Source organism: Oncorhynchus gorbuscha, linkage group LG03 (genome assembly GCF_021184085.1).
Source record: "Oncorhynchus gorbuscha isolate QuinsamMale2020 ecotype Even-year linkage group LG03, OgorEven_v1.0, whole genome shotgun sequence".
Lineage (NCBI taxonomy): Eukaryota > Metazoa > Chordata > Actinopteri > Salmoniformes > Salmonidae > Oncorhynchus > Oncorhynchus gorbuscha.
The window spans coordinates 12,655,554-12,674,562 of NC_060175.1; the positions used below are offsets into that span (position 1 = coordinate 12,655,554).

At 43.4% G+C, this 19,009-nt stretch overlaps 2 protein-coding genes across 2 annotated transcripts in view; one reads left to right on the forward strand and one right to left on the reverse strand.

Moving 5' to 3' along the window:
• LOC124016349 (collagen alpha-1(II) chain-like) overlaps positions 1-13,558 on the forward strand; it is an 84,239-nt gene extending 70,681 nt beyond the window's left edge. The window contains exons 34-50 of the mRNA XM_046331906.1: positions 151-204; positions 427-480; positions 1,013-1,066; positions 1,215-1,322; positions 1,458-1,511; positions 2,750-2,833; positions 4,631-4,792; positions 6,065-6,172; positions 6,480-6,587; positions 6,867-7,028; positions 7,686-7,847; positions 8,519-8,572; positions 8,719-8,826; positions 9,171-9,459; positions 9,759-9,946; positions 10,320-10,562; positions 11,102-13,558. Coding sequence (XP_046187862.1) covers positions 151-204; positions 427-480; positions 1,013-1,066; positions 1,215-1,322; positions 1,458-1,511; positions 2,750-2,833; positions 4,631-4,792; positions 6,065-6,172; positions 6,480-6,587; positions 6,867-7,028; positions 7,686-7,847; positions 8,519-8,572; positions 8,719-8,826; positions 9,171-9,459; positions 9,759-9,946; positions 10,320-10,562; positions 11,102-11,248 — 2,139 coding nt within the window. The 3' untranslated portion in view covers positions 11,249-13,558. The remainder of the gene's footprint in view (positions 1-150; positions 205-426; positions 481-1,012; positions 1,067-1,214; positions 1,323-1,457; positions 1,512-2,749; positions 2,834-4,630; positions 4,793-6,064; positions 6,173-6,479; positions 6,588-6,866; positions 7,029-7,685; positions 7,848-8,518; positions 8,573-8,718; positions 8,827-9,170; positions 9,460-9,758; positions 9,947-10,319; positions 10,563-11,101) is intronic.
• A 4,707-nt stretch (positions 13,559-18,265) lies between these two features.
• LOC124016356 (leucine-rich repeat-containing protein 3-like) overlaps positions 18,266-19,009 on the reverse strand; it is a 1,221-nt gene continuing 477 nt past the window's right edge. The window contains exon 2 of the mRNA XM_046331919.1: positions 18,266-18,836. Coding sequence (XP_046187875.1) covers positions 18,266-18,836 — 571 coding nt within the window. The remainder of the gene's footprint in view (positions 18,837-19,009) is intronic.

Genomic DNA, 19,009 nt, shown 5'->3' on the forward strand with positions numbered 1-19,009 from the left:
TGTACACATGTTAAATTCCTCATGGACATTAACAGCAAAAGGAGAGCTGTACACATGTTAAATTCCTCATGGACATTAACAGCAGAAGGAGAGCTATACTGAACTTTCTTTGTTACTCTTCTATTCCCTCTCTTTCTCTGTATGGTCTAGGGTTTGACTGGTCCAATTGGTCCTCCTGGCCCAGCTGGTCCCAATGGAGAGAAGGTGTGTGTTTATATTTGAATTTGTACACCAGTTAATTGGTTAATTGATTAAATAAGTGTTTGTATTAGATACATCTGAAAGATACACATACAGCCATATCACCTGTAATGAGGTTACTGTATCCCCTAGGTATTATAAAACAGTCTATATAAGGTATGATATATGTATGATGTATGATTGACCTCTGTGACTGAACTCTGACCTCTGTGTTTCCTCCTATAGGGTGAATCTGGTCCCTCTGGACCTTCCGGTGCTGCTGGTGCCCGAGGTGCTCCTGTAAGTACCACAGACACACATACACACACACCACACCTGTCAACACACACATACACACATACAAATTAGGATAAGATTGTACTTACATAAGAAATGTTTTCCCTATGTTTTCCCTTTTCCTGAATTACCTGACTAGGGCCTACTGCCATCAGATTACTGCTATCAGATTACTGCTATCAGATTACTGCCATCAGATTACTGCTATCAGATTACTGCCATCAGATTACTGCCATCAGATTACTGCTATCAGATTACTGCCATCAGATTACTGCTATCAGATTACTGCTATCAGATTACTGCCATCAGATTACTGCCATCTGATTACTGCCATCTCTAGGCTACTGTATTGATCCAGAGGCGAGAATTACTTTCACTCGCAATGCTGTTTCCTTGAATGCTCTCCACCTCTCAGAATCAACAATGAAGTGAACACAGAACTTAATACAGTACATGATGCTTGTTTGAACAAGGAAATGTCAAGGGAAGTTGTTGATGCTCAACTTGAGCTCTCTGTCCTCTTCTCTCCTAACAGGGTGACAGGGGTGAGACTGGACCTCCTGGGCCTGCTGGCTTCGCTGGGCCTCCTGTAAGTACCACCCCAAGCACAGTACTGTCCGTGCACTTTCTCTCGCTATCAGTGCTACCGTCAACAGCCCAGGACCAACTCCAGCTGCTAGGTGTATGTTGAAGCAAACAGCTGTCTGAGCAGTCTTTTCCCCCGTGTCCCACCCCAGGGATCTGATGGTCAGCCCGGAGTCAAGGGAGAGCAGGGAGAGGGTGGACAGAAGGGAGACGCTGGTGCCCCTGGACCACAGGGACCCTCCGGAGCTCCTGGACCTTCCGTACGTTTCAATAACTCACTTTGTCCTGAAATTAAAAAAATATAGAGAGTAGTTATTTTGTGAACGAAATATTCAAATGGAGTTACTTGCTTCATATTTCTTCATAAAACTGACTATCAATTTCCTTCATTTCAGGGACCTACTGGCGTTTCTGGACCTAAAGGTGCTCGCGGTGCTCAGGGACCCTCTGTAAGTACACATCTCACATCTCATACACATCTCACATCTCATACACATCTCATATCTCATGCACATCTCACATCTCATACACATCTCACATCTCATACACATCTCACATCTCATACACATCTCATACATATCTCATATTTCATACACATCTCATATCTCATACACATCTCACATCTCATACACATCTCATATCTCATACACATCTCACATCTCATACATGTCTCATATCTCATACACATCTCATACACATCTCACATCTCATACACATCTCATATCTCATACACATCTCACATCTCATACATGTCTCATATCTCATACACATCTCATACACATCTCACATCTCATACATGTCTCATATCTCATACACATCTCATATCTCATACATATCTCATACACATCTCATATCTCATACATATCTCATATCTCATACACATCTCATACATATCTCACATCTCATACACATCTCACATCTCATACACATCTAATATCTCATACACATCTCATATCTCATACACATCTCACATCTCATACATGTCTCATATCTCATACACATCTCATATCTCATAAACATCTCACATCTCATACATATCTCACATCTCATACACATCTCATATTTCATAAACATCTCACATTTCATACACATCTCATATCTCATACACATCTCATATTTCAAACACATCTCACATCTCATACACATCTCATATCTCATACACATCTCATATCTCATACACATCTCACATCTCATACACATCTCACATATATCTCATTTCATACACATCTTATATCTCATACACATCTTATATCTCATGCACATCTTATATACATCTCATACACATCTCATATCTCATACCCATCTCATATCTCATACACATCTCATCTCATACATCTCATATCTCATACACATCTCACATCTCATACATCTCATATCTCATATCTCATCTCATACACATCTCATATCTCATACACATCTCATCTCATACACATCTCATACATCTCATATCATCTCATACACATCTCATACACATCTCATATCTCATATCTCATACACATCTCACATCTCATACACATCTCATATCTCATACACATCTCATACACATCTCATATCTCATACACATCTCATATTGTATATTTAATTTCTGCTCTATTTCAAATGTTTCCATTTTCATCAACAATCTCTCTCTCTCTCTCTCTCATCTCTCTCTCATATCTCATCTCTCTATCTCATAAACATCTAACAGGGTGCCACTGGTTTCCTCTGGAGCTGCATCTCCCAATATAAGTACAACCACATTCATAATACAACTCAAACACTCACATCTTCTGTCACCCTGCCTGAGCATTGAAGAATAAATCATACTGATTCGTTACACTGTTCATTTAGTAAAAAGTGTTGGATTTGACTGGAATAGAAAAGGAACAGTGTTGGTTATTAACATTTTCCAAAATGAATGAGCTCTTTTCATAATCTTTTCTCAAAAGTTTTCTGATATCTCACATTTCAGTACAAGCATGTAATATTTTGATTTTATCTTTTCATACACATTCAGAAGGTGAAATCTCATACACCTTTGATCTATAACTCAGACTCACAATCATTCATCAGCACTATCTGTGTTTCAGTCTAAATGGTTGTGACACATCTCATATCTGTCTCATATTGTATATTTAATTTCTGCTCTATTTCAAATGTTTGGGCATTTTCATCAATGGTTGTACTCTCTCTCTCTGTCTATCTCTCAGTCTGAATCTTGTAACCTGCTCTTGTCTGTCTATGGGAATTATCAGTCTGAATGGTTGTAACCTGCTCTCTGTCTGTCTATGGGAATTATCAGTCTGAAGGGTTGCCACTGGTTTCCCTGGAGCTGGGCATTATCAGTCTGAATGGCCCCTCTGTCTGTCCCATTATGTCTGAATGGTACAACCACCTGTCAGCAATACAACTCAAACACTCACATCTTCTGTCACCCTGCCTGAGCATTGAAGAATAAATCATACTGATTCGTTACACTGTTCATTTAGTAAAAAGTGTTGGATTTGACTGGCATAGAAAAGGAACAGTGTTGGTTATTAACATTTTCCAAAATGAATGAGCTCTTTTATGTAATTCCAGGTTTTTCCAAAAGTTTTCTGATATATTTCAGTACAAGCAGGTGTAATGATTTTGATTTTATGACTTTTATGGTCATTATCAGTCTGAATGGTTGTAACTGACCTTTGATCTATAATCAGTCTGAATGGTTGTAATCATTCATCAGCACTATAGTGTGTTTCAGTCTAAATGGTTGTGACCTGCTCTTGTCTGTCTATGGGCATTATCAGTCTGAATGGTTGTAACCTGCTCTTGTCTGTCTATGGGCCTTATCAGTCTGAATGGTTGTAACCTGCTCTTGTCTGTCTATGGGCATTATCAGTCTGAATGGTTGTAACCTGCTCTTGTCTGTCTATGGGCAGTTTCAGTCTGAATGGTTGTAACCTGCTCTTGTCTGTCTATGGGCATTATCAGTCTGAATGGTTGTAACCTGCTCTTGTCTGTCTATGGGCATTATCAGTCTGAATGGTTGTAACCTGCTCTTGTCTGTCTATGGGCATTATCAGTCTGAATGGTTGTAACCTGCTCTTGTCTGTCTATGGGCAGTTTCAGTCTGAATGGTTGTAACCTGCTCTTGTCTGTCTATGGGCATTATCAGTCTGAATGGTTGTAACCTGCTCTTGTCTGTCTATGGGCAGTTATCAGTCTGAATGGTTGTAACCTGCTCTTGTCTGTCTATGGGCATTATCAGTCTGAATGGTTGTAACCTGCTCTTGTCTGTCTATGGGCATTATCAGTCTGAATGGTTGTAACCTGCTCTTGTCTGTCTATGGGCAGTTTCAGTCTAAATGGTTGTTATTCTACAGAGTATTGACCTGCACCTGTCTCTCTCTGTCTCCTCTCTGCCTGTCTTTTATTTTGTTTGTTTTTAAGATTGGTTGATTGGTTATTGTTTGGTTGATTGGTTGATTGATGTTTCATTGATTGAGTGTTGATTGGTTGATTGATTTACAGATTTATGGATTGGTTCATCAATGTATTGATTGATTGCTTGATTTGTTGAATGATTGATTGATGTGTCTCTCTGCAGGGAAACCCTGGTGCTGCTGGTCCCTCTGGCCCTGCTGGTAAAGATGGCCCTAAAGGTGTGCGTGGAGACGGTGGACCCCCAGGCAGACAGGGAGATGCTGGGCTGCGTGGAGCCGCTGGATCCCCTGGAGAGAAGGGAGATGCTGGAGAGGATGGTCCTTCTGTAAGTTCACCTGTTTATCACTACAGTACCGTCGTCAAGCACCAACCGGGGGCATAGTGGATGGCTTGATAACTCTCATTCAGCCCTGCACCCCACTAAGCAAAAGGGAGTAATACAAGCTGAATTATCTGTCCCCAGTAGGTTCACCTTTCATCAAAACCATCCTCAACTGAAGGTCCCGCAGGCTTTATGCTTTATTCAACATTTAAAAGTGATTAAGTCCACTGAACTCCCACAGATTGTGATGTTACAGACAAAGCCCCCGCACAGCCTCATCACCCCAGTTAACACTGAAATACATCTGAAATATTGCAGCTATAAAACCAGACTGGCTTTATTTCCCAAAAAGTCTCTCTTGTTTACTTCCAACACACAGGCATAGACATTAGTCGAGGGAATGAAAGAAAGGCCCATTATAACGGACAACAACACTACTCCCCCATCGCCGTCATAACACCTAGCTGTAAGTGTGTGGATCATCACTGACCCAATAACCAGACTAACCACACTGCGGTCTGCCGGGACCTTAATAGCACCTGTAGGCTTCCCCTGGACAGAGACATGATGGCAGAGAGGCCAAGGCTTTTACTTTGCACTTACACACCCTACAATTATCCCTTGAGTAACACTGAACTGACAGCTGAGAGTTACTAAAATTAGATAGGCAAGCACAGAGAACAGATATAAGACACACTGTTCCTCTCTGGTCTGAATCACATAAGTGGAGGAGAGTAGGATGCAGTGCACACAAAATATTTTTTCTTGCTTTTCAGTAAAAAAAAATGTTGATCGTTTTTTTGTTGAGATTCTTGATAATAACACGCTGTCCCTCTCTCTTCCTCCTCTCCTCCTCTCTTCCTGTCTTCCTCCTCTCCTCCTCACTTCCTCCTCTCCTCCTCACTTTCTGTCTTCCTCCTCACCTCCTCCTCTCCTCCTCACTTCCTGTCTTCCTCCTCACTTTCTCCTGTCCTCCTCTCTTCCTCCTCTTCATCCTCTCCGCCTCTTCCTCTCTTCCTCCTCTCTTCCTTCTCACTTCCTCTCTTCCTCCTCTCCTTCTCACTTCCTCCTCTCCTCCTCACTTCCTCCCTTCTTCCTCTCCCCTTCACTTCCTCATCTCCTCCTTCTTCCTCTCCTCCTCTCTTCCTCCTCTCCCGTCTTCCTCCTCTCCTCCCGTCTTCCTCCTCTCCTCCCGCCTTCCTCCTCTCCTCCCGCCTTCCTCCTCTCCTCCCGCCTTCCTCCTCTCCTCCCGCCTTCCTCTCTTCCTCCTCCCAGGGTCCTGATGGTCCTTCAGGCCCTTCAGGTCTGGCTGGACAGCGTGGTATTGTTGGTCTTCCAGGACAACGTGGAGAGAGAGGTTTCCCTGGCCTGCCAGGACCCTCTGTAAGTCACATTCACATTCTATTAGATTACAGTTAGAATACATTTACACATTGATTAATTAATAAATTATTGATTAATTATTATACAGTAGACTATGGGTTGCTAAAGGCGACTTGACACCCATTTATTAATTCATTACAAAATAATATTTTACAGTCAATTGCCTTTGTACCCACCACACCCAATTTCAGATAAGAATGGATAGATGGATATTCAAAGAACATGATCAGTGAAAATATGACCATTGATTAGATGAGTGTCAACCCCTACCGGTGGTCCTCCAACTAGCCTGTATCCATCTCCCCAGGGTGAGCCTGGTAAACAAGGATCTCCTGGTGGAAGCGGAGACCGTGGGCCCCCTGGCCCTGTGGGGCCCCCTGGACTGACTGGACCCGCAGGAGAGCCCGGTAGAGAGGTCAGTGTCTGTCCCATAACATGGGTTGTGTCTGAAATGGCATCCTATATTTCTATAGTGCACTACTTTGGAACAGGGTCCACATAGGGCTCTGGTCAAATGTTGTGCACTACATAGGGAATAGTGTGCCATTCAATGCAGCACAGTGTCCCCAATATGGCCTCTCATTGTCAACTCTATACCTGCAGTACAGTACGTTAACTCACTGTCATGATTAAGTGAATCACTAATTATGCTTTTGATACTTCTGATATTAAACAATGGGTAATTGTCTCTCAGGGCAACGCTGGTTCTGATGGACCCCCTGGTAGAGATGGAGCCACTGGAATCAAGGGTGACCGTGGTAACACCGGTCCTGCTGGTGCTCCTGGCTCCCCAGGGGCTAATGGTTCCCCCGGCCCTGTCGGCCCCACCGGCAAGCAGGGAGACAGGGGAGAGGCTGTGAGTTTACACTCTATAACACCATTCAACATCCCTATGAAACCCCTGTTTACACCCCGTAGAACCCCTATAACACCCCTCAACATCCCCATGGAACCCCTGTTTACACCCCGTAGAACCCCTATAACACCCCTCAACATCCCCATGGAACCCCTGTTTACACCCCGTAGAACCCCTATAACACCCCTCAACATCCCCATGGAACCCCTGTTTACACCCCGTAGAACCCCTATAACACCCCTCAACATCCTCATGGAACTCCTGTTTACACCTCGTAGAACCCCTATAACACCCCTCAAAATCCCCATGGAACCCCTGTTTACACCCCGTAGAACCCCTATAACACCCCTCAACATCCTCATGGAACTCCTGTTTACACCTCGTAGAACCCCTATAACACCCCTCAACATCCCCATGGAACCCCTGTTTACACTCCGTAGAACCCCTATAATACAGGACACCAGGACATAAAGTTGAGTTTTTCACTCCATTTCTATTTCCAGGATATGCTGGATATGTGATAGTCCACTTGCATATTAATGTATGCATTAATCCATTAACTGTCTTTGATTTAAAGGACATGTAATTGAGTTCACTCAGATACTAATGTATTGCAACCCGTCCTAACCCTGTGTCTGTCTCTTGGCTGTTCTCTAGGGAGCTCAAGGACCAGCTGGACCTGCCGGGCCTGCTGGAGCCAGAGGAATGGCTGGACCCCAAGGACCCCGTGGAGACAAGGGTGAGGCTGGAGAGGGTGGTGAGAGAGGACAGAAAGGACACAGAGGATTCACTGGTCTGCAGGGTCTGCCTGGACCGCCCGTAAGTACCCCCCCCAAAATCTCCCTGTATCCCCTAATCTTCCTGTACCCCCTAATCTTCCTGTACCCCCTAATCTTCCTGTACCCCCTAATCTTCCAGTACCCCTAATCTCCCTGTACCCCTAATCTTCCAGTACCCCTAATCTTCCTGTACCCCTAATCTCCCTGTACCCCTAATCTCCCTGTACCCCTAATCTTCCAGTACCCCCTAATCTCCCTGTACCCCTAATCTCCCTGTACCCCTAATTTTCCTGTACCCCTAATCTTCCTGTACCCCCTAATCTTCCAGTACCCCTAATCTCCCTGTACTCCCTAATCTTCCAGTACCCCTAATCTCCCTGTACCCCCCAGTACCCCTAATCTCCCTGTACCCCTAATCTTCCTGTACCCCTAATCTTCCTGTACCCCCTAATCTTCCAGTACCCCTAATCTCCCTGTACCCCCTAATCTTCCTGTACCCCTAATCTTCTTGCACCCCTAATCTTCCTGTACCCCTAAACTTCCTGTACCCCCTAATCTTCCTGTAACCCTAATCTTCCTGTACCCCTAAACTTCCTGTACCCCTAATCTTTCAGTATCTCAAATTCTCTCTATACCCTAAAAAATCTCATTGTACCCTTTATCTGAAGTTGTGTACATCCTAGACATTGTCTGACCCGTGTCTCACCACAGGGTCAAGCTGGAGACCAGGGTGCATCTGGACCTGCCGGACCAAGTGGATCAAGAGTGAGTATAGACAAAAGCAGTAAAAAGTCTAACACAGGGTTTTGAGAGGTACCTGTCTTATTCATACTCAACCAAAGAGCATGGCAGGCAGAGCTATAGTGTGTACAGTAACAGTACATCTGAATCCTTGTGTGTGATCTGTTTAGGGACCTCCCGGACCTATTGGTCCACATGGAAAAGATGGTTCCAACGGTATGCCCGGCCCCATCGGACCCCCCGGACCCCGTGGTCGCTCTGGAGAGACTGGTCCCTCTGTGAGTAACTCTCTCATCTCTCAACTTACTGTATCTTAAAGATCATCAAAGTTCTCAGAGCAGTGGGTGACTTGGTTCCAATCTCAAATGACACCCTATTTCCAATACAGTGCGCTCCCTTTGCTCTGGTCAAAGTAATGCCTGAGGGAGCAGGGTGCCGTTTGAGACAGCAACACTTGATGCTACCTGTACTTTAACTCCTCTTTGCTCTGTTTTTCCTCCTCTGTAATACCTATGGCACTGCGCTGGTAGCAATACATCACCTGTAGCTCGTAGTCTAGCATCTTGGTTTTACAATATCCTCAATCAATTAAGTGCTCTATCTTTCTATCTGTGTATCGCAGGGCCCCCCTGGAAACTCTGGTCCCCCTGGTCCTCCTGGTCCTCCCGGCCCTGGTATCGACATGTCTGCCTTCGCTGGCCTGTCTCAGCCTGAGAAATCCCCCGATCCCCTGAGGTACATGAGGGCCGACCAGGCCTCCGGAAACCTGAGGACGCACGACGCCGAGGTGGACGCCACGCTCAAGTCTCTCAACAACCAGATTGAGAACATCCGCTCCCCAGAGGGCTCCAAGAAGAACCCTGCACGTACTTGCAGAGACCTGAAGCTGTGCCACCCAGACTGGAAGAGTGGTGAGTGATGGGACAGGGGCGACGATTGCCTCTTTGTTAGGGGACAAGAGTTTAATAGACCAACAGGACTTGACCAGGAATGACTTGGGGTCCTAAAGTTTCTCCTGCTATGGTCAGGTGATGTTGTGAGGTTAAACTCCTACCCCTACTGATTCGATCGGGAAAAAACTATGTGCTCATGAGGAAATCTGGAAGGTTCTATAGTGTTCAAAAGACAAAATAAATATGACCAGGTGTATTACAATTACATAGGAAGTACTACTGATTGAATGTGACCTGACTCCTTCGTCTGTCTGCAGGAGAGTACTGGATCGACCCTAACCAGGGCTGCACCATAGACGCCATCAAGGTCTACTGTAACATGGAGACCGGAGAGTCCTGCGTCTACCCCAAGCCCGCCAGCATCCCCAAGAAGAACTGGTGGTCCAGCAAGAGCAAGGCTGCCAAACACGTCTGGTTCGGAGAGACCATGAACGGAGGATTCCACGTGAGTCACCATTCAATCCCTCTTCTATCCTCGTTATATGATTTTGATCATAATGAAAATACAAAAATACACATTTCCTCTTCAGTCTCAGATTCAATCTTTGCCTTTTGGTAAAGTTTTTTTTTTTCAAACTGGCAATGAATTTTATACTCTCAATTGATGCCACCAGTCTGAAGAAGTTTGCTTCATTTTTGGTTCTAGTTTTAACCAGACATCATACAGTATATAATTATCACATTGGTCCTAACCTCCCTGTCTCCCCCTCCTCTTTCACTAGTTTTAACTACTAGTTTTAAGACATGTTATAATTCCACATCATTGTACTGGATGCAACCTTCCTGTCTCCCCTCTCTCTCTCCGCTGCCCTCTACAGTTCAGCTATGGCGATGACAGCCTGGCTGCCAACACGGCCAGCATCCAGATGACCTTCCTGCGGCTGCTGTCCACTGAGGCTAGCCAGAACCTCACCTACCACTGCAAGAACAGTGTGGCTTACATGGACGGAGCCACGGGCAACCTGAAGAAGGCCGTGCTGCTCCAGGGATCCAACGATGTGGAGATCAGGGCCGAGGGAAACAGCCGCTTCACCTACACCGTTATGCAGGACGGCTGCACGGTGAGAGGATGAAAACACACACACACACACACACACACAGACACACAGACAGACAGACAGACAGACAGACAGACAGACAGACAGACAGACAGACAGACAGACAGACAGACAGACAGACAGACAGACAGACAGACAGACAGACAGACAGACAGACAGACAGACAGACAGACAGACAGACAGACAGACAGACAGACAGACAGACAGACAGACAACAGTATCATCCCTGTCCTCTAACAATATCATCTATAACAATATCAGCCCTGTCCTCTAACAATATCAGCCCTGTTCTATAACAATATCAGCCCTCTCTAACAATATCATCCCTGTCCTCTAACAATATCAGCCCTGTTCTATAACAATATCAGCCCTGTTCTATAACAATATCAGCCCTGTTCTATAACAACATCAGCCCTGTTCTATAACAACATCAGCCCTGTTCTATAACAACATCAGCCCTGTCCTCGAACAATATCAGCCCTGTCCTCTAACAATATCAGCCCTGTCCTCTAACAATATCAGCTCTGCCTCTCTGTCCCCAGAAACACACAGGAGCATGGGGCAAGACAGTGATTGACTACAGATCACAGAAGACCAGCCGGCTGCCCATCGTGGACATTGCTCCCATGGATATTGGAGGAGCGGACCAAGAGTTTGGAGTCGACGTCGGTGCAGTCTGCTTCTTGTAAAGACAAAGGAATGAAAAAGGAAAAGCTGAGAAAAAAACCATAAAAGATGAGGGAGAGAGAGACAGAGAGAGAGAGAGAGGAACACACACTTCTAGCAAAATGAATGAAAGAGAGAAAAGAGAAAGATCAAGTCACTTTTTTTTTTAAAGTAAAAAGTGATTTTTACAACTAGGATATCTGCACTGAATGGCACCGGCAATATTCATCTGTGATTTCATCGACTTCCCGTCTCCCTCCGTCAACCCCTCCCTCCATTCCCCCATCCACTCCACCCCCCAGCCTGGGAGCACCTCCCCACTAACAAATAGGAACAAAGGAAGAGGAGAAGGAGAGAAAGGGGGAGTATGTCAGAGCATGACAGAAAGAGAGCCGACTTGGTGTTATTTATTTATTGTTCAGGTGTAGGTCCCAGGTGTGTTAGGACTGAGTGTGTTACCCTGTAAAAAGGCCCCACGCACAACTACATACATAATCTATCAGTTCCCCACCTCCCCAATCTCCTCTTTTCTTTCTCCTATTCCATACCTTCTCAAACATTATATCAAATCCAAACCAAAAACGGAGCAGTGTGATAGGTGCAGGTGTTCCTAGTTCCAACCGCCGCCCCAGTGTGTATCAGGAAGTTACTGTGTATTATAATATAGTCAAATGGTGCTATTGCTGTAAAACCAGTCTGTATTCTTTAACAACCAGATACTGATGTATTAGTGACATGTTCATAATGTGTATATATGTATATGTGTGTGTATACATATATCTACAGTTTTCAGAGAGTACATTTCACGCTGAGATTTGTTTTCAGAGTGGTAAATGTCGCTGCCCCTTGCCCCCCGACCACAATTCCCCTCATTGGCTGCCCAATGAAACAGAAACCGTGTCTATCATTTTTGTAAGAGACATGTTCAATTCGGGATTTCAATCTCAGATCTAAACTTTTTTTGTTTTGTTTTAATTATATTATAAGCTACCTCACGCTTAAAAAGAAAGAAACAACTAAGCAAAGTTATCCAAGTTTACAAATCCAGCTTGGGTGATCATATCTTTGGTGCATGAGACCCCATGTTGTGAGAAGAACACCAGAAGGTGCCTTTAACCCTTGACCTATCCCAGTCCACTTTGTCCCATATGCCCCCACTGTCCTCTCACACAGGAAATACCCTCTACCCTGGCAGGAAGTACCTTGGCCCTGGCCACGCCCCATAGGAACAGGCCATGCCCCCATAGGAACAAGAACAGGGCAGGGCTGTTAGACTTGAGTGAGTTCTTTCTCACAGTGATATCACTACTAGACAATCCAGACCTCCTTTACACACAGAGGAAAACCACCTACGACCAGGGCAGAGGGTGCTTTTATTTTTGAGGGTGTGTATATTTTGTATTATTAATAATAATAATAGTATTATTGCTAATAATGATAGCATTACTATTATTATTATTATTATTAAATATGATGATCATGATTTTGTTTTTGTTGCAGTTTTGATTAATGTAAATTGGAAATAAAAGGAAAAACAAGTAACAGACTGAAGTCGCTTTTTTAATTTTATTTTGGGGGGGATTTTGATTGTTATTCATCCTCATATTGCTCCAGAGAAAAGTGTGCATGAACTATCTGGGAAGGTCTTTTTTCTGTACCCTGAAAGTATGATGAAAAACGTTTCTGTTGCTATTATGTTCCCAGAGATAGAAGCAATACCAAATATTGATCCTGTGTCCTGTATGCACTCTGCCTTGGTCTGTGTGTTTGGACTAAATGCATATTGAGGGGTGGGATGCAGTCAGAACACACAAGGAGATACAGTGGAGAGGTGGATGATGGTGAGCGGCCATTTTCTTTTTGTTTTATTTGTGGGAGAGAAAAGGCTAAATTTAGTGAGGAAGTGGAAAGTTCATATCATGTACTATTTTGTATGTGTTAAATAGTTTTGCAATATTTTCCGATCGTTTTTAAGCATGGTAGATAGAGTAGGAATGGGAAACATTTCCAACCACAATAATCAGTAACTGTATGGGTTTATTATGTCATCCTGTACTTTTTATTTAATTTTTTTTCCTGACTTTACATCTTTCACCTTTCACCATAGCAATAAAAGGTAGAAGCATTTCTCTTAACAACACAGAGCCACGTTTGTTTCATTTTTTACATAATTTTTTTTCTTAAACTTGGTTTTAGAGTAAATTTAATATTTAATGTATTGGTTTCCAAATCTATGATGTAATCTTTGTTTTAATAATTATTAACATAAAGAACAACAGGTAAACAAATCAACAAAAATACATCACAAATAAAAGAAATGACACAAAAGGAGGGATGCTTGGTTCTTGTGTTTGGGTCATTGGCATTTCCACAGAATCCGTTTTGTCACTCAGGTTGTGGTCTACATTCATTGTAGCCTGTGACACAAAACAGTTACAGGACAGTTAATGATTGTACAGTGCTATCAATTAAAGGAGCTGTGTTATCATCATCAAACCGCAGGTGGTTTGAGTCAACTATTATTTGGGGTAAAACAATAAACACTCCAGGACACAGTTCAACATCTAAAATCCAGATAGAAAGCATGTAGAAATTATTATGGAACTATATTTCTATAAATTATAATGGAACTATATATTTATAAAAATATAAAGGACGTATATATTTATATAAATTATAATGGAACTAAATATTTATATAAATTATTATGGAACTATATATTTATATCAATTATAATGGAACTATATATTTATATAAATTATAAAGGACATATATATTTATATAAATTATAATGGACCTATATATTTATATAAATTATAATGGAACTATATATTTAAATCAATTATAATGGACCTATATATTTTTAAATAACTGCCAATTTTCTGGGCCAATTTTTGACAAACTAGTAATTGGTTGAAAAAAATTATATGTGGCCCTCCGTTGAATTTCCGAAATCTCAGTGTGGCCCTTGACACAAAAGTTTGCCCACCACAACCTGTACTAGAATGGATCTCTGAACATCACAACTATACACACATGCAATACAAAGTAATATAGGGTTTCACAACAAACATGTTGCTACACAGTGTCTAAGACAAATGGAATAGAGAAATATCTATGACGTTTTGATATTCACAAGAAACTCATTACAGGTGGGCTGGTGAACATGTACTCCAGTTTGTTCATGGGACAATTAAGATCCTATTCTGATCGCTATAACAACGATATGGTACAGGAATGTCTAACTTTGAGAGGCTAAAAACTTGCCTTATTACATCACGTCACAATGGCCTGCTCTCGCTGTGCAGAAAGACAACTGTCTCTTAAACTCACTTCAGTCACTATTTAAAAGTCCAGGAGAAAAATAGAGGACCATTACTTTAAAAGGATACTTTTAAAGCTGTTCTGAAAAACCATGTTTGTGTCATTCCTCTGATAATTTTTGACAAAGATCATGTTAATTATTAAACCACTCTAAATCGGGTCGCAGCTGATATTCTGCAGTCATATTCTATTCTCTGCTTCCGAGACAGCTGATACCCTGCCGTCATACTCTATTCTCTGCTTCCGAGCCAGCTGATACCCTGCAGTCATACTCTATTCTCTGCTTCTGAGCCAGCTGATACCCTGCCGTCATACTCTATTCTCTGCTTCCGAGACAGCTGATACCCTGCAGTCATACTCTACTCTCTGCTTCCGAGACAGCTGATACCCTGCCGTCATACTCTATTCTCTGCTTCCGAGCCAGCTGATACCCTGCAGTCATACTCTATTCTCTGCTTCCGAGACAGCTGATACCCTGCAGTCATACTCTACTCTCTGCTTCCGAGCCAGCTGATACCCTGCCGTTATACTCTACTCTCTGCTTCTGAGCCAGCTGATACCCTCAGACAATTTAGAAATGATTGCTTGATGCTTACTTGATGACCAGAAACGGATTTGCCACCATTTCGTAGATTTAGAACAGCACAAATTTAGAACAGCACAAAGTAATTAATGTGGGGATTGAGAATATAGATGACTAGCTGGTTGGGACTCAGTGACCTTGTAGCTTGGGGGTTAAAACGGCCTTCACTGCCCTTCAAAGCCTGGAGTAGAATAGCTAGTTCTAATGATCCAGAATATGAATCAACATCACATACCCTTTGAACCTGATGGATAGAGTACAAACAGACCCTCTTATTAGCCTTCTGGTTTGTAAGGATCTGCTATCTGCTGTTCAAAATGAATTGGGTCAAGGTCTGTTTTCTCTGTTAACAGTCTAATGGAATATGAATGCCACCATTATTTGACGATGAAAGGTGCCAATAAATATTGACTTTTTATTTGCGATTCGCTATTTCGCTCCTTCTTTCTTCTTTGTGTCTTTCTCTCCATTTGGACACTGTTAAAGCTGCTTTTTTGTAATCTCTAAATAATAAATGAAAAATATATTTCAAGTATTGGAAAGTATACTGAACAAAAATAAACGCGACATGTGAAGTGTTGATCCCATGTTTCATGATGTGAAAAAAAAGATCCCAGAAATGTTCCATACGCACAAAAAGCTTCTTCATCTACGAGATCATCTGAGACAACTAAATAATTTCTGCACAAACTGTCATAAACCGTTTTAGGGAAGCTCATCCGCATGCTTTCACCAGGGTCTTGACATGACTGCAGTTTGGAGTCGTAACCGAATTCAGTGGGAAAATTTTCACCTTGGATGGCCACTGGCACGCTGGAGAAGTGTTCTCTTCATGGATGAATCCTGGTTTCGTCTGTACCGGGTAAATGGCAGACAACTTGTATGGCGTCTTGTGAGCGAGCAGTTTTCTGATAACAACATTGTGAACAGAGTGCCCCATGGGGGCAGTATGGAATGGGTAAAAGCCCTGACGAAGGCCATGGTGGCAGTATGGAATGGGTAAAAGCCCTGACGAAGGCCATGGTGGCAGTATGGAATGGGTAAAAGCCCTGACGAAGGCCATGGTGGCAGTATGGAATGGGTAAAAGCCCTGACGAAGGCCATGGTGGCAGTATGGAATGGGTAAAATCCCTGACGAAGGCCGTGGTGGCAGTATGGAATGGGTAAAAGCTCTGACGAAGACCATGGTGGCATTATGGAATGGGTAAAAGCCCTGACGAAGGCCATGGTGACAGTATGGAATGGGTAAAAGCTCTGACGAAGACCATGGTGGCAGTATGGAATGGGTAAAAGCTCTGATGAAGGCAGTGAGGCTGATACGCAAGCTTATTAAATATCAGTGATACTATCAAGAGCAGTGTGCGGTTTCCTTCTTCCTTCATCATGTTCAATTGTTGCCATCCACATTAGATAGCTCAGATGTGCGAGATTCTTTTGAATTTGGTATGGGTAGGCATAAGCTATGAGCAACGAACACAATTGCATTTTATCAATGGCAATTTAAATGTACAGAGATATCATGACAAGATCCTGAGGCCCATTGTCGTGCCATTCATCCCCTGCCATCACCTCATGGTTCAGCATGATAATACACAGCCCCATGTCGCAAGGATCTGTACACAATTCCTGGAAGCTAAAAATATCCCTGTTCTTCCATAGCCTGTATACTCAGCTGACATGTCACCCATTGAGCACGTTTGGGATGCTCTGGATCAACATGTACATCAGCGTGTTCCAGTTCCCGCCAATATCCAGCAACTTCCTACAGACATAGAAGAGGAGAAGGACAACATTCTACAGGTCACAATCAGCAGCCTGATCAACTCTATAGGAAGGAGATGTGTTGTGCTGCATGAGGCAAATGGTGGTCACACCAGATACTGACTGGTTTTCTGATCCATGCCCCTACCTTTTTTTTACGGTATCTGTCCCCAACAGTCATGTGAAATCCATAGATTAGGGGCTAATTTATTTATTGAAATTGACTGATTTCCTTATATGAACTGTAAAATGTTAAAAATCGTTGTATGTTGCGTTCATATTTTTTTGTTCAGTGCGATAGTAGTTACAAAAATTGTAATTATTTCATTCAAGTCAGAGTTGTTATTGAGAGGCCATTTTAAAGTAACAATTGTAAGTACAACCATCTCCAATCCAATACAGAGACGTGCAATATATTGATTTCTCCACAGACAGAAGCCCTAAATTGTTGCAATGGAATTCAGTCTCTTGGGCCTTCTCTTGGGCTTTCTTCAGGCCTTCTCTTGGGCCTTCTCTTGGGATTTCTTTAGGCCTTCTCTTAGGCCTTATGTTGGGCTTTCTTTAGGCCTTCTCTTAGGCCTTCTCTTAGGCCTTCTCTTAGGCCTTCTCTTGGGCCTTCTCTTGGGCCTTCTCTTAGGCCTTCTCTTGGGTCTTTTCTTGGGCCTTCTGTTGGGCTTCACTTAGGCCTTCTCTTGGGCTTCTCTTAGGACTTCTCTTAGGCAGTCTGTTAGGCCTTCTCATAGGCCTTATGTTGAGATCTCTTAGGCATTCTCTTAGGCATTATGTTGGGCCTTCTCTTAGGCCTTCTCTTGGGCCTTCTCTTGGGTCTTCTCTTAGGCCTTCTCTTAGGGCTTCTCTTAGGCCTTATGTTGGGCCTTCTCTTGGGACTTCTCTTAGGTCTTCTCTTTGGCAGTCTGTTAGGCCTTCTCATAGGCCTTATGTTGAGCTCTCTTAGGTTTCTCTTAGGCCTTATGTTGGGCTTTCTCTTAGGCCTTCTCTTAGGCCTTCTGTTGGGCCTTCTCTTAGAGTTTCTGTTGGGCCTTCTCTTAGGCCTTCTCTTGGGCCTTCTCTTAGGTCTTCTCTTGGGCCTTCTGTTGGGCCTTCTCTTGGGCCTTCTCTTGGGTCTTCTCTTGGGCAGTCTCTTCGGTCTTCTCTTAGGCAGTCTGTTAGGCCTTCTCATAGGCCTTATGTTGAGCTTTCTCTTAGGCCTTCACTTAGGCCTTCTCTTGTGCCTTCTCTTAGGCCTCTTAGGCCTCATCTTGGGCCTTCTCTTAGGCCTTCTCTTGGGTCTTCTCTTGGTCTGGTTGTTTTTGTTAAAAATAATGTCTTCTCAATAACTTACCTTGTTAAACGAGGGCAATAAATAAATAGTTCAGAGACCAGTGCTTATCGTGTCTGTCTCCGTGAGTGTTTTCCTCGGACTGGGCAAACTCTTCAGATACTCCAGATGTCTTCTGGTCTCAGCCTGGTTCTGTCTCACGTAGTAGACCACATAAACAATGACCATGAAGAACCACACGAACATGGTCACCAGCATGGCTACATCCGTTGTCTTCCTCTGGAGACTACAGAAGTTTACCCCAGAGTTAAGGAGCTTAACCAGGGGTTGACCGGAGTGCTCTGAAGCCCCTCCTGGATCCTCCCAGCGACTCCCCTCCCCGGAGCTCCTCACAGAGCTCTCACACATGATCCCGTTGACAGTCTCCGGCTCTAGATTTAACGTCTCCATCAGCTCCTGCAGGGTACAGTCGCAGTGCCATGGGTTGTTGTAGAGGCGCGTCTTGGCCCGCGTGGAACCAAACTCGTCCCGGCTGGCCTGGCGTAACAGATTGTGGGAGAGGTCCAGGAGACGGAGCTCTGAGCTCAGGTGTCGCAGGGCACCGGAGGAGAGGGTGTTGATGTGGTTGTGGGAGAGATACAGCTCCCTCAGGTGGGTCAGCTCCCTGAAGGTAAATAACAAGAGGAAGTGTCAGAAACATCATAATTACCCAGAACTAAAGACAAACTGGGAGCCAGATTTGAATTGTAATGAATAAATTAATGAATTAATAAAAGACAATAACAGCATGCAGGGTGAATAAAAAATCATCTTAAAACACAACTGTTATCTTCCTTG